Source organism: Podarcis bocagei (assembly GCF_964188305.1).
Source record: "Podarcis bocagei genome assembly, chromosome: W".
NCBI classification, from domain to species: domain Eukaryota; kingdom Metazoa; phylum Chordata; class Lepidosauria; order Squamata; family Lacertidae; genus Podarcis; species Podarcis bocagei.
The window spans coordinates 62281125-62296353 of NC_138131.1; the positions used below are offsets into that span (position 1 = coordinate 62281125).

The 15229-nt window shown below is 57.0% G+C and overlaps 1 protein-coding gene across 1 annotated transcript in view; it reads left to right on the top strand.

Annotated features, from left to right (window-relative positions):
- Positions 1 to 246: 246 nt before the first annotated feature.
- LOC308578122 (PHD finger protein 1-like) overlaps positions 247 to 15229 on the top strand; it is a gene marked incomplete at both ends in the record, with an annotated part of 33928 nt that continues 18945 nt past the window's right edge. The window contains 9 exons of the mRNA XM_081178386.1: positions 247 to 436; positions 912 to 1318; positions 1420 to 1501; positions 1914 to 2009; positions 2108 to 2193; positions 2284 to 2432; positions 2545 to 2640; positions 2736 to 2804; positions 3385 to 3472. Of these exons, the coding sequence (XP_081034512.1) occupies positions 247 to 436; positions 912 to 1318; positions 1420 to 1501; positions 1914 to 2009; positions 2108 to 2193; positions 2284 to 2432; positions 2545 to 2640; positions 2736 to 2804; positions 3385 to 3472 (1263 nt within the window). The remainder of the gene's footprint in view (positions 437 to 911; positions 1319 to 1419; positions 1502 to 1913; positions 2010 to 2107; positions 2194 to 2283; positions 2433 to 2544; positions 2641 to 2735; positions 2805 to 3384; positions 3473 to 15229) is intronic.

The following is a 15229-nucleotide window of genomic DNA, read 5'->3' on the forward strand; positions in this document are numbered from 1 at the left end:
AGAAGGCGACGGGGGCCGGATCCGCCCGCGGGCCTCAGGCCGCCTCCCCCCGATCTGCTGGGGCTTGGCTGGTCCCCCCTCCCTCCCGCCCGAGGAAGGGGCCCCTCTGCCCTCTGCCCGCGCCCCGAGGCCTCACCGGCGCCCCTCCGGCTCCTCCGCCTCGCCCTCCGTCTCCCTCTCCGACCCAAACGCCGTCGATTTAAACGGACAGCTCCCGTCCTCCTCCGCGGCGCCGCCCGGCAGCCAATGGCCAGGCGGCGAGAGGAGGAGACCAATCCGCGCCGCCCGTCGCGCGGGCCGGACCCGCCCTCTTCGTCTTACGCCCACGGCTCCGCCCCCAAGTCCCTCCTTGGCGCACGGCCCGAGCGGAGGACGCACTGCGCACGCGCGCCGCGAGCCCGCCTCCGCCGGAAGGAGCGTCGGCGGGAGGGCGAGCGTGAGTGCGCGCGCGCGCGTGCCGCAGGCGGCCCCGCCCCTCCCTGGCAACGGCCGCGGCGCGCAGGGAGCGGGCGGGGGGGCGGGCGGGGGCGGGGCCTGCGCCGGAGGGGCGGGGCCAGGGAGATCTAGGGGGAGAGAGATCAATGTCTAGGGAGATCAATAAACAAACGGGAGGGGCCCCCCCGGGGGAGGCCGGCGGAGCGCGCCTTGGCCACCGGGGCAGCAGCTTCCCCCGTTGAACACCCGCCTGCCCCTCTGCGCAGGTGGGGCGGGGCCTGGAGGGGGGGGACCCCGAGTGACCCTGGCCCCTTTCCCCTCCCCCCCATGAAGGGGGATCGGGGGGGGGCCTGAGGCAGGGGGGGGCACACAGGGACGCTGCAGCGGGGCGATCCCCTTGGAGGGGGGCCGGGGGGTCCTGGCATTGGGGGGACCCCCGGGCGCTGCCACGGTCTTTCCCCCGCTGCCCCCCCCAGCCCGGCGGGGGCGTGGCGGGCCCGGGTGGGGGCGCTGGGGGGGGCTGGGCCGCCCGGCCCTCGGCATCCCCCCTGGCGGCCCCCCGCTCCGGCTGCTGCGTCACTGGCGCTCGGCGGGAGGCTGGAGCCGCCGAGGGTCCCGCTCCGCCGCCCCTGAGACCCCCCCGCCCCCCCCGCGGCGAGAGGGACCCCCAGAGCGGAGCCGGCAAGGGGGCGCCCCCCGCCCCTCCCCCGCCTCGGCCCGCCTGACCCGGACCAGCGCCCGCCTGACCTCGGGGCCCTGGAAGCGGCCGGCGGCCGGCAGCGGAGGGGCGCCCCCCTCGCCCGGCTGGCCCCGCTTCTGGGAGGGCCAGGATGTCCTGGCGCGCTGGACCGACGGCCTCCTCTACCTGGGCACCATCAAGAAGGTCAGTGGCTGCCCCTCCCCTCGGGGGGGGCAGGGGGGTCCGCCCCCGTCCCCCCCCCCGGCTGGGGGTCTCTGCTCACCCCCTCCGCCCCCCCCCCGCAGGTGGACCCCCTCCGGCAGGTGTGCCTGGTGCAGTTTGAGGACGACTCCCAGTTCCTCATGCTCTGGAAGGACATCAACCCAGGTCAGTGGGCAGTGAAGCCCCCCACCCCCACCCCCCCACTTTGGGGTCCCCCCCCAGTCTCCGCCCCCTGCAGGCCTGGCTGCTCCCCACCCCCCCACCCCCCGCCTTGTTCTGTAGGGATGACCCCAGTGCAGAGTTCACCTGTGGAACTCCCTCCCACTGCCGAGATATCAGTGGTTCTGAAGGGCCGGTTCCTGGAAGCCGCTTTTTTGGGGGGGGGGCATTCCCTGGCTCCCCAGGGTGAGGCGGGGGGGCTGGATCAGAGGATCCCATCCAGAAGACACTTCTTATCTCCCGATGGAGCCTCCACCTCCAGAGGCAGTCTATCTTGCTCCTGAGGCTCTTGGGGCAGGAACCCAGCTGCCCTGGGGGGGGGACTGGCCCCTCACGCCCCCCCTGCCTTTTCTCCTAGCGGCTGTGCCTGGGGAGGAGCAGTCCTGCTGCGTGTGCCACTCGGAGGCCGTGAGCCCAGACAACCGGCTGGTGCGGTGTGAGAAATGCAGCCACGGTGAGTCCGCCAAAGGAGCCCCACAAGCTGCCCCTGGTTCCCCGTTCTCCCCCCCACTGCCCCACTGATGACCCTCCTTCCTCTCCCCCCCCCCGCAGCCTACCACCAGGAATGCCACCTGCCCCGGGTGCAGAGCGATGGGGCCTGGACGTGCCGGCAGTGTGTCTTTGCTGTGGCCACCAAGGTAAGTGTGGTCTCCTCTGCCCCCCCCCCCGAGGTCCTCTGTCCCAGCCCCGCGCACTGACTCTGCCCCACGGCTTTCCTCCTTCTGCAGCGGGGCGGCGCCCTCAAGAAGGGGCCCTACGCCAAGGCCATGCTGGGCATGAAACTGGTCCTGCCCTACCAGCTGAAGACCCTGGAGTGGGACGCTGAGCACCTCGCCAACCGCCAGCAGTGCTACTGCTACTGCGGGGGCCCCGGAGAGTGAGTCTGCCCCCCCCCCCGGAAGAGGGGGGCTTGTGGGGAGGAGGGAGGGCGCCTCTGGAACCGGAGGGGGGCGCTCAGCTGACCGGCCCCCTCTCTCCCTCTGCCTCAGGTGGAACCTGAAGATGCTGCAGTGCCGCGGCTGCGCCCAGTGGTTCCACGAGGCCTGCACCCAGTGCCTCAGCAAGCCGCTGCTCTACGGGGACAGGTGAGGGGCAGCCCTGGGTGGGGGGGGGAGGGTGGGGGTCAGAGGGCGAGGGCATCTTGTGACTGACCCCACACACACCCGGCTCCACCCGGCAGGTTCTACGTCTTTGAGTGCTGCGTCTGCACGGGAGGCCCAGAGAGCGTCCGGCGTCTCCCCCTGAGATGGTGAGGGGGCGCTTTGGGGCGGCAGGGGGGCATGAGCACAAGAAAGCAATGCAGCGGCCTGGCCCCAGACTCGGTCACGGGATCGGGGCCCCCGTTGGGCAGGACGTCCCTGCATCTTGGGGGGCTGGACTGGATGACCCTCGGGGTACCTGCCAACTGTGATTCCATATAAAAGCAGCTTAAAGAGAGCCAAAGGAAGGTGGGTCCTTAAAAAAACAACAACCCCACATCTGGAGTGTATCCGGATCCACTTGGGCCCTTTAATTAACAGCTTCCTGCTTCTCACTTGATTTCCTAATACTCCGCTTGGGATAATTGGGACACTTAGAATAAGTCGGTCAGAATTCAGCAGCTGATCTGGAAAGCGAAGAGAGAGCAGAAGGGGGAAGGAGGTTTTGGCGCCAGAGCGAAGGAAGCCGCCACCTCAAGGGCCAGGAGGCACCGGGCGGGAGTGGGGGGCCGGGAGGGTGGGGGGCTGCGCTGGCTGCGCTGAGGGATTCCCGCCTGCCCCCCCCGCAGGGTGGACGTGTCACGGCTGGTCCTGACAGGACGTAGCCCACCTGGTCCTCTACCACCTCAGCATCTGCTGCAAGAAGAAGTACTTTGACTTTGAGCGCGAGATCCTGCCCTTCGCCAGCGAGAACTGGGACAGCCTCCTGCTGGGCGAGGTGAGAGGCCGGTGGGTGGGGGGAGGGATCCTGGGGGCAGGAGGAGAAGAGGGGGGGGGGCGAGACTCCGAATCTCAGGGTTGTGGGTTCGAGTCCCAGGCGGGGCAAAACATTCTTGAATTGCAGGGGATGGGACCCGATAAAAGTCTAGGATCCCTTTAGTGTTGGGGATTGGCCGTGTGTTTTAAAATTCATCTTGTTTGTTTTTGCCCAGTTCTCTAATCTGTCAAGGTCGTTTTGAAGTGTGATCCTGTCCTCTGGGGTGTTAGCCACCCCTCCCAGTTTGGGGTCATCTGCAAATTTGATCAGGATGCCCTTGAGTCCATCATCCAAGTCGTCGATAAAGATGTTGAATAAGACCGGGCCCAAGACAGAACCCTGTGGCACCCCACTAGTCACTCTTCTCCAGGATGAAGAGGAACCATTGATGAGCACCCTTTGGGTTCGGTCAGTCAGCCAGTTACAAATCCACTGAGTGGTAGCATAGTCAAGACCGCATTTTACCAGCTTCTTTACAAGATCATGGGGCACCTTGTCAAATGCCTTGCTGAAATCAAGGTAGGCTACATCCACTGCATTCCCTTCATCTACCAGGCTTGTAATTCTGTCAAAAAACGAGATCAGGTTAGTCTAACATGACTTATTTTTCAGAAATCCATGCTGACTATTGGTGATCACAGCATTCCTTTCTAGGTGCGCACAGACTGTTTGCTTAATGATCTGCTCCAGAATCTTCCCTGGTATTGATGTCAGACTGACTGGGCGATAATTATTTGGGTCCTCTCTTTTCCCCTTTTTGAAAATAGGGACAACATTTGCCCTCCTCCAGTCTGCCGGGACTTCGCCTGTTCTCCAGGAATTCTCAAAGATGACTGCCAGTGGTTCTGAGATCACATCTGCCAGTTCTTTTAATACTCTTGGATGCAGTTCATCTGACCCTGGAGACTTGAATACATCTCGTTTCTCTCTGATCGGGGACAGAGGGTGGCGCTTGGGGGGGAATTGTCATCGCGTCACTCCTTGGTGTGTGGAGTGCCTCAGGGTGCGATTCTCTCCCCGATGCTTTTTAACATCTTTATGCGCCCCCTCGCCCAGCTTGTCCGGAGTTTTGGGCTGGGCTGCCATCAGTATGCTGATGACACCCAACTCTATCTGTCAGGGCTGCCACTCAGTCCCAGCTCACATAGGACCACGTTAGCCAGCGTTCCGGTTAAAAGAGTCTTTATTGGATTACAGGTTCCATTTCCAAACTGCAATGTGCAGCCCTACTTCTTCTAGGTCAGACCGGCGAAGACCCGTCTGAGTCTCCGCCTCTAGCACACCAGCTTAATACCCTAGCCTTGCTCCACCTCCTGCGCCTTTCCTTCCGTCTCTGGGTCCTTCTGCCCCCCGGGGTCTCTTCTTTCCTACTCTCTTCTGACGCGGATCCCCCTGACCCTTCCGCCTCCTTGCGGCGGGCTTTGGGACCTGGCTCACTCTCTGGGCTGCTTACTGCGCCAGCTTCCGCTACATTTGAACTTGGCGCGCGCGCCCAACTCTCTACCTTCCTCTTGATCGTTTCGTCGCTCCCCGAGGTGGGCGTGACTACTCCTGACTCATGCCCTCCCTCCTTCTGAAAGCCTCCGGAACCCGATATCTGGTCCCCTTTCTCCCCGCTGCTCCCGGCTGGGCACGTGGGTCCCGATCTCCAACTGCTGCTCTCTGATCCCTCTCTGGACCCTTCTTCCTGGGGTGTCCCCCTGCTTTCCCCCCTTGCTCTGACCGCTGGCGCTCCCTTCTGGGAATCCTCGGACTCACTGGACAGGCTCGGTGATCTCGGGTCGTCATCCCCACTCATCTTTCCTTCGTATTCCTCCCCCTCGCTCTCTGTCTCCTCCCTTCTCTGCGTCTCTGCTCCTGAACCCCTGACATCCATCCCCCCCTCGAAGCCCCCCCTTCCCCCCCTCCCCGCTTTCAAGGGTGGTTGCTGGGTGCTCCATCATCACAGGAGTGAATGCCGGATACAGTTCGCTCCTCGTCGCTGGCCGCCAACTGAAGACCTCCGAGTCTTCCTCCTCGCGTTCGTCAACGGTGAGCTGCTCCGCCTCCATTTCAGTGCCGCCGTGCTCGAAACCGAGATCCTCCCCGCACACGTCCATGTCAGTCTCTGCGTCGGTCGCTTGACCTGGCATCTCCAGCCACCTCCGGCGCCACTGCTCCTCTGGCCGATCGTCCCACCAATACGAGGTGTCGGACGCCGAACCCTCCGGTGACCCCTCTGGGGAACGTGTGCCCTGTGCGGGCTCCCCGTCCGAGTCGAAGCCATGGAACGTGCTGGAGGAAAGTGTGGGCGTGAACAACCAGTCGTCGAAGAAGCCTGCTGGCATGGGTCTGTGTGGGAAAAGGGCATGAAACTCGTCCTTGAGCAGGGGTTCCTCCAAAGCGTAGTCTGGCACCCAGCTATTAGCACTGGCCCGGGTGCCCTCTCTGGCTAGGAGGTATTCTACTCCGTCTTCCCCCCATCTGGAGTCCAAAATCTCCGTGACTTCGTTGATGGGGTCCTGCTGTGGCAATCTCCCCGCCTCCGTCCGCTCCTGAGACGGACTCGGTGCCGTTCCTGGTTCCTGGAACCTGTGAGGTGTCCTGTAGGGAGTGAGCACCGACCTGTGGAACACCGGATGCATCCTGGAACCCTCCGGTAGCACCAGCCTGAAAGCTACTGGGTTGATCTGCGCTTCGACTTGGTATGGACCGAGTTGCTTGTGCCCCAACTTCTTCTTGGCTAACGATCTGGTCGGCACTGCGTGGGCTGCCAACCAGACCCAGTCTCCCACTCGTATCTCTTCGCCAACCCGCCTGTGCTTGTCAGCTTGCACCTTGTATGCGTGCTTCGCTAGCTCCAGCTGCCGTCGGAGTTGATCGTGGACCTCCTGCAACTCAGACGCGAAAGCGTCCGCCGTCTGCGGTTCCCCTTCCCCCACTCTGTCCAGTCCCGGGAAGGTTCTGGGATTCCTCCCATTGTTGGCGAAGAACGGCGTCACCCCTGTGGACACGTGCTTCGTGTTGTTGTAGGCGAACTCGGCGAGCGGCAGGTAATCCACCCACGTCGCAGGCTGTTGATTGGCATAGCATCTCAGGTACTGCTGCATGATGGCATTGACCCTCTCCGCTTGCCCGTTGGTCTGCGGGTGTCTCGCTGATGTCAGGTTGATCTTGACGTTCAGGAAGCCCATCAGCTTCTGCCAGAAATTCGAGATGAACTGGCGGCCGCGGTCGGACAGTATAGACCGCGGCAGCCCGTGCACTTTGAACACGTGATCTATGAACAGTTTGGCTGTTTGTTCTGCTGTGGCCACCTTCGCACACGGTATGAAATGTGCCATCTTGGTGAACAAGTCCACCACCACTAGTACAGCTGTCTTGCCTCTCGAGCTGGGTAGATCCGTGACAAAGTCCAGGGCCACCCTCTCCCACGGTTCAAACGGCGTTTGCAGCGGTTCCAGCAGTCCCGCCGGTGGTTTGTGCACCGGTTTGGCCCTCTGGCAGGTGTCGCACCTCGCGACGTAGTCCGCGACTTCCCCTCTCAGTCTGGGCCACCAAAAGTCCCTTGCGACTAATTCCACCGTTTTTTCTGTGCCAAAGTGCCCGGCCGTGGGTGCGTCGTGCAACTGCTGCAGTACCTTGGCGCGAAGTTCGTCTCCCGGCACGTAGATGGCCCCTTTACGTAAGAGCAAGCCGTCTCGTATCTGGAACTCGTCGCTCTTCGCCGTGCCCTTGTGCACCTCGGCCATCTTCGCCTGCGCGAATGAGTCGTCCTGCAACGCCCGCCGCACCGCATCCAGGTCTACTGTGGCTGAAGCGCACGCCCACGCTGTTGGCGCGAAGATGTGCATGGCTGCCGCTGGCGTCGCCTCTTCGAGGTATTGCGGTTTTCGGGACAGTGCATCCGCCATGATGTTGGTGTCGCCTGGGACGTACTCTATTCGGAAATCGAAGTCAGCAAAGAACTCCGCCCAACGTATCTGCCTCTGGTTCAGGAACTTCGCCGTGCGCCAGTGCTCCAGATTCTTGTGGTCCGTGCAGACCTGCACCGTGTGCTTGGCGCTGATCAGGAAGTGTCTCCACGCCTTGAAAGCTGCATGAATGGCAAGCAACTCCCTGTCCCAGATGGTGTAGTTCTGCTCCGACTTGCTGAGCTTTCTGGAGTAGAACGCTCCCGGCCTCCAGACCCCCTGTGGGTCCCTCTGCAGCAGGACAGCTCCCGCTGCTCTATCGGACGCGTCTGTCTCTACCCGCATCGGTCTGCTGGGGTCGATATGCAGCAGTTGCTCTTCCGACGCGAAGAGACGCTTGAGTGCCTGAAAGGACTGCTCCGCCTGCTCCGTCCAGATGAATTTCTTTTTCTTGGAGCTTAGCGTGTCCGTAATAGCTGCCGTCTGCATCGCGAACCCCTTGATAAACTTGCGATAGAAGTTGGCGAAGCCGACAAACCGCTGGACCTCCTTCCGGTTGCGCGGGCTCTTCCAATCCAACACCGCGCGAACCTTGGCGCTGTCCATGGCTAGCCCCTTGTCCGACAACTTGTAACCCAAGAAATCCACCTCCTTCGTGTCGAACTGGCACTTCTCCAGTTTGGCGTACAGTCTATGCTGCTGCAACCTCTCCAGCACCTCCCAAACGTCTTGGTCATGCGCTTGCTGCGATTCGGAGAATATCAGGATGTCATCCAGAAAGCAGACGCACTTCTTGTAGAGGAGTCCCGCCAACACATGATGCATGAAAGCTTGAAAACAGTGAGAACCGTTTTGCAATCCAAACGGCATCACTCTGTATTCGTAGGTGCCCAGAGGCGTGAACATGGCTGTCTTCCACTCATCGCCCTCCCTCATGCGGATGAGATTGTACGCCCCTCGCAGGTCCAACTTGGTGAACACGCGTCCCTTGCGCACCGTCGCCAGTAGGTCGTCAATCCTGGGCATGGGGAAATCAGAGGGCTTGGTCATCTTGTTCAAGAGGCGAAAATCCACCACCAGTCTTTTTTGGGGCGTGTCCTTCTTCTTCACGAAGAAAACAGGACTGCCCCCTACTGCCCTGGACTCCCGGATGAAACCGCGCTCCAAATTGTGATCTATGAACTGTTTGAGTTCCTGTAGTTCGTCCTCAGACATGGAATACAGCTTCCCTTTCGGTAGCGTCGCCCCTGGTAGGAGGTCAATCTTGCAGTCATATTGCCTGTGTGGTGGTAGCTTGTCTGCCTCCTTCTCGCAGAAGACCTCCAGAAAGTCTGCGTATTTGTGGGGGACTGCTTGCAACGTTCCCAACTGCAGTTGTGATTCCTCCTCCTCTCCCTCCTGTCTGGGCAGGATGCAGTGTTCTGCGCAGTAAGAGGAGCCGAAGATCAGCTGTCGCTGGTACCAAGCCAGTGTCGGACTGTGCCTGTCCAGCCAACTCATGCCCAACACAATGGGTGTGTCCGACAGTCGGGTGACATTAAAACTGATGACTTCCATGTGGTTACCAAGGCGCATCACCATTGGCGGCGTCTGCTTCACCACCTGCCCCCCCAGCAACTCTCTGCCATCCACTGTGACGACTTGCAGGGGCAGAGTGGCAGGTAATAGCTGTATAGCGTGCTGCTCCACAAAATCCTGCGCTATAAAGTCTGCGTTGCTTCCAGAATCCACAGAAAGCGGCACTTCGATAGTGACGCCATCGGGTAGCTGGAGAGATGCTGTGAGCTGCACTACTGGTTTGGGTGGGAGGGGGTCCGTGGGTTGCAAGATCGCTGGGGACTGCTTCAGTGATGCGTCTGGCTGGGCCCCAGTGCCTCTGTCTCCAGCCAGACATCGTCGTTTCCCTGCTGGGGTTCGCTGTGTTGCGTGGCCGCTTTCACCGTTGCGGAGGCTGCAGTGTGCTTGGAGCTCCTCTGGGGACACTCTTTCGCCAAGTGTTGAGAGCTGTCGCATATGTAACACTTCCGGGTCCCTCTAGGAGGTTTAGTCTTGACTGCCGCCGGTGCAGGGGCTCTGGTAGCTGACTGAGCCCTGGCGCCTCCCACCTCCATAGGTTCCACTCCCCCTCCTGGCGGAGGTGTGGATTGCGCACGCGCAGCTTCCCTGGGAACGAAAGAGAAACTTCTCGCTGCTTCGCGCCCTCCACGTCCTTCGTCTCTGCACCATGGACGTTCTTCCAGCCTCACCCCCACAGTCAGCGCCCTTTGGACCACCTCCTGCGTGCTCCGGGGCCTCTCCCCCCTCGCAATTTCGTCTTTAACAGCACTGCTCAGACCCTCCCAGAATAGGTCTCTGACTGGGGGCGAATCCCGGTCCCATTCCAAGGCACTGACCAGCGCAAAAAAGCGGGCGTGGTACTGCCGTACGCTCGCCCTCCCTTGTTCCAGTCCATGAATCTCCCGTCGGGCAAGATCCACGTCAATGGTAGATAAAAAGCACGCATCCATCGCTTTGATAAAGGCATCTGCACTCTGAAGCGCCGGATCTTTATCCCTCCACAAATTGCGTAGCCACGCTTTAGCATCCCCATGCAAATGGGATAGTATAAACCCCACTTTCTCTTCCTCATCTCTAAAGTCTTTTGCCAGCAGTTGCAGTGCGCACATTACGTCTGCTCGAAAATTGGGGTACTGTTGTAAATTCCCATCGAAGTGAGCCACAAGCCCTCCTGCTCTCCGTGCCAACCCAACCCCCTCCGGTCTGGGTCCTGGCTGCCCATGCTTAACCAATGCTTCAAACCTGGCGTGGAGATCTCTGTAGGCGGCTGCCGCATCCTCCTCCCTTTTCTTGGATGCCTGTACCTCCGCGTTCAATTGGGTCACTGCCTGTTGCAGCGCTGAAATTTTCTCTGCTTCCGTCATCTCTGCCAACCGTTGTGAGCTTGCTCCCAAACACCAATTTCCTCCTCTCGCTACTTCTGCCTCCGCTGCGAGGTATCAGGTGTCCGAAGCTAATGGAGACGGGTCTTACTGTCAGGGCTGCCACTCAGTCCCAGCTCACATAGGACCACGTTAGCCAGCGTTCCGGTTAAAAGAGTCTTTATTGGATTACAGGTTCCATTTCCAAACTGCAATGTGCAGCCCTACTTCTTCTAGGTCAGACCGGCGAAGACCCGTCTGAGTCTCCGCCTCTAGCACACCAGCTTAATACCCTAGCCTTGCTCCACCTCCTGCGCCTTTCCTTCCGTCTCTGGGTCCTTCTGCCCCCCGGGGTCTCTTCTTTCCTACTCTCTTCTGACGCGGATCCCCCTGACCCTTCCGCCTCCTTGCGGCGGGCTTTGGGACCTGGCTCACTCTCTGGGCTGCTTACTGCGCCAGCTTCCGCTACATTTGAACTTGGCGCGCGCGCCCAACTCTCTACCTTCCTCTTGATCGTTTCGTCGCTCCCCGAGGTGGGCGTGACTACTCCTGACTCATGCCCTCCCTCCTTCTGAAAGCCTCCGGAACCCGATATCTGGTCCCCTTTCTCCCCGCTGCTCCCGGCTGGGCACGTGGGTCCCGATCTCCAACTGCTGCTCTCTGATCCCTCTCTGGACCCTTCTTCCTGGGGTGTCCCCCTGCTTTCCCCCCTTGCTCTGTCCGCTGGCGCTCCCTTCTGGGAATCCTCGGACTCACTGGACAGGCTCGGTGATCTCGGGTCGTCATCCCCACTCATCTTTCCTTCGTATTCCTCCCCCTCGCTCTCTGTCTCCTCCCTTCTCTGCGTCTCTGCTCCTGAACCCCTGACACTATCTGTTGATGGATGGCCATCCTGACTCGGCCCCAGACACACTGACCAGATGTCTGGAAGCTGTGGCTGGATGGCTACGTGGGAGCCGGTTGAAGTTAAATCCTTCGAAGACAGAGGTCCTCTGGCTGGGGCGGGACGATATGGGATCGAGGGGGCAACTCCCATCTCTTGCGAGGGTGCAATTAGTGCCAGCACCGTCCGTTAAGAGTTTGGGTGTAATCTTCGATACCTCCCTCTCTATGGAGGCGCAGATTACAGCTATAACAAAGGCGGCATTTTTCCATCTCCGCCAAGCTAAGCAGTTGGCCCCTTATCTCTCTCGCCCTGACCTAGCCACTGTGATCCATGCGACGGTCACCTCCAGACTGGATTATTGTAACTCGCTCTACGTGGGGCTGCCCTTGAGACTGACCCAGAAACTCCAGCGGGTGCAGAATGCCGCGGCGAGACTCCTTATGGGGTCTTCGCTGCGAGATCACATTCATCCGGTACTATACCAGCTGCACTGGCTCCCGGTGGAGTACAGGATCAGGTTTAAGGTGCTGGTTTTAACCTTCAAAGCCCTACACGGCCTAGGACCCTCGTACCTACGGGACCGCCTCTCCCGGTATGCCCCACAGAGGAACCTACGGTCTGCAAATAATAACATCCTCAAGGTCCCAGGCCTCAGAGAGGTTAGGCTGGCTCAACTAGAGCCAGGGCCTTCTCGGCTGCGGCTCCAATCTGGTGGAATGCTCTGCCTCATGAGACCAGGGCCCTGCGGGACCTGACATCTTTCCGCAGGGCCTGCAAGACAGAGTTGTTCCGCCAGGCCTTTGGTCAGGGCGCAGCCTGACTCCCTCCTCTGGCAACCTGCACAGAATTTTGTTTAATCGGTTGCCATCAATTTGATTTTAACTAATTTTTATAATGAAATATTTTTAGAATGTGTTATTATTTGATTGTTTATTTGATTGTTGTTAGCCGCCCTGAGCCCGGCTTGGCTGGGGAGGGCAGGATATAAATAAAATTTTTTATTATTATTATTATTATTATTATTATTATTATTATTATTATTATTATTATTATCTAAACTAGCCAAGTATTCTTGTACTATCTCCTTAGTTATTCTGGGCTGTGTTTCCTTTGCTGAATCATTTGCTCCAAATTCTTCAGGTTGGGCATTCTTTTCTTTATCGGAGAAGACTGAGGCAAAGAAGGCATTGAGGAGTTCAGCCCTTTCTGTGTCCCCTGTTTGCATTTCACCATCTTCTCCTCTGAGTGACCCCACTGTTTCTTTGTTCTTCCTTTTGCTACGAACATACCCTACAAACATACCCATAGTCCTAGTATGCTTGGCTGCTCCTTTCCGCTGTATAGTAAACTTCAGAAGAGCATGATCACTCGCGCCTAATGATCCTTCCACTTCTACCCCACTAACCAGGTCATCAACATTGGTTAGGACCAGATCTAAAATGGCTGTTCCTCTTGTTGTTCCTCCCACTTTCTGGACAATGAAGTTGTCTGCAAGGCCAGTGAGGAATCTGTTTGACCTTATGCTCTTGGCTGAGTTTGACATCCAACAAATATCCGGGTAATTGAAGTCCCCCATTACTACTATCTCCCTTCCTTTTGCATGCTTGGCCATCTGTCCCAGGAAGGCATCATCTATGTCCTCCGTTTGGCTTGGGGATCTATAGTAAACTCCCACAATGAGGTCTCTGTTATTCTTCTCTCCCTTAATTTTGACCCAAATGCTCTCACTTTGGCTTTGAGGTTCTAAATCTTGGATCTCTTCACAGGTATACAGATCCCTGACATATAACGCCACTCCTCCTCCTTTCTTGTCTGGTCTGTTTCTCTGAAATAGATTGTATCCCCCCATTATTACATTCCAATCGTGGGACTTATCCCACCAGGTTTCAGTGATGCCTATTATGTCATATTTAGTTTGCTGTACCAAGAGCTCAAGCTCATCTTGTTTATTTCCCATGCTTTGCACATTAGTGTACAGACATTGAAGTCCATTAATCATTCCCCCGTGTCTCTTATTTAAGGATTTTTTCCTCCCACCACTAGGTCTGCGTGCTGTTTGCTCCATTTGGTCTATGACATTTGGATGATCATCTTCATTAATTGATAGACTCCTACCTTCAGGAGCACTGTCTCCCTCCCCCACATTAGTCAGTTTAAAGCCCTCCTGATGAGGTTTCTGAGATTTTTGGCAAAAACATTTCTCCCAACCATTGTGAGGTGCAGCCCATCGCTTGCCAGAAGTCCATCTTCAAGAAACTGCAGTCCGTGATCTAAGAATCCAAACCGTTCCTGTTTACACCATTTGCGAAGCCAGCTGTTCACTTCCACTATTTTTCCCTCTCTCCCTGGGCCACGTCGTTCAACTGGGAGGACAGATGAGATGACTACTGTGGGCAAGAAACCCATAAAAGAAATGGAGTGGCCCTCATAGTCAAAAAAAGAGTGGCGAAAGCTGTACTGGGATGCAATCTCAAAAATGATAGAATGATCTCGATACGAATCCAAGGCAGACCTTTTAACATCACAGTAATCCAAGTTTATGCACCAACCACTGAACTGAAATTGACCAATTCTATGAAGACTTACAACACCTTATAGAAATGACACCAAAGAAGGATGTTCTTCTCATTATAGGGGATTGGAATGCTAAAGTAGGGAGTCAAGAGATAAAAGGAACAACTGGCAAGTTTGGCCTTGGAGTTCAAAACAAAGCAGGGCAAAGGCTAATAGAGTTCTGCCAAGAGAACAAGCTGGTCACCACAAACACTCTTTCCCAACACACAAGAGACGACTCTACACATGGACATCACCAGATGGGCAGCATCGAAATCAGATTGATTATATTCTCTGCAGCCAAAGATGGAGAAGCTCTATACAGTCAGCAAAAACAAGACCTGGAGCTGACTGTGGCTCAGATCATCAGCTTCTTATAGCAAAATTCAAGCTTAAACTGAAGAAAGTAGGAAAAACCACTGGGCCGGTAAGATGCAATCTAAATCAAATCCCTTATGAATACACAGTGGAAGTGAGGAACAGGTTTAAGGATTTAGATTTGGTGGACAGAGTGCCTGAAGAACTATGGATGGAGGCTCGTAACATTATACAGGAGGCAGCAACGAAAACCATCCCAATGAAAAGGAAATGCAAGAAAGCAAAGTGGCTGTCCAACAAGGCCTTACAAATAGCGGGGGAGAGAAGGCAAGCAAAATGTGAGGGAGATAGTGAAAGATACAGGAAATTGAATGCAGATTTCAAAAAAAAATAGCAAGGAGAGACAAGAAGGCCTTCTTAAACGAGCAATGCAAAGAAATACAGTGGTGCCCCACAAGACGAATGCCTCGCAAGACGGAAAACTCGCTAGACGAAAGAGTTTTCCGTTTTGGAGGTGCTTCGCAAAACGAATCTCTTATGGGCTTGCTTCGCAAGACGACAATGTCTTGCGAGTTCCTGCTGGTTTTTTTCTCCCCCCCCCCCTTTTTCTAAGCCGCTAAGCCGCTTATCAGCTGATCCGATCACCAGATAAGCCGCTAAAAGCCTCTAAAAGCCTCTAATAGCGCTAATAGCGCTAATCCGCTAATCCTTCAATGGGCTTGTTTCGCAAGACGAAAAAAACTGCTAGATGAAGAGAATCACAGAACGGATTCTTTTCATCTTGCGAGGCACCACTGTATAGGAAAACGACAGAATGGGAAGAACCAGAGATCTGTTCAAGAAAACTGGAGATATGAAAGGAACATTTTGTACAAAGATTACCATAATAAAAGACAAAAGTGGAAAGGACCTAACAGAAGCAGAAGACATCAAGAAGAGGTGGCAAGAATACACAGAGGAATTATACCAGAAAGATATGGATGTCTTGTACACCCCAGGTAGTGTGGTTGCTGACCTTGAGCCAGACAGCCTATGGCAAGTTCTTAAAGAACTGGGAGTGCCTCATCTGTCTCCTGAGAAATCTCTATGTGGGACAAGAAGCTACAGTTAGAACTGGATATGGAACAACTGATTGGTTCAAAATTGGGAA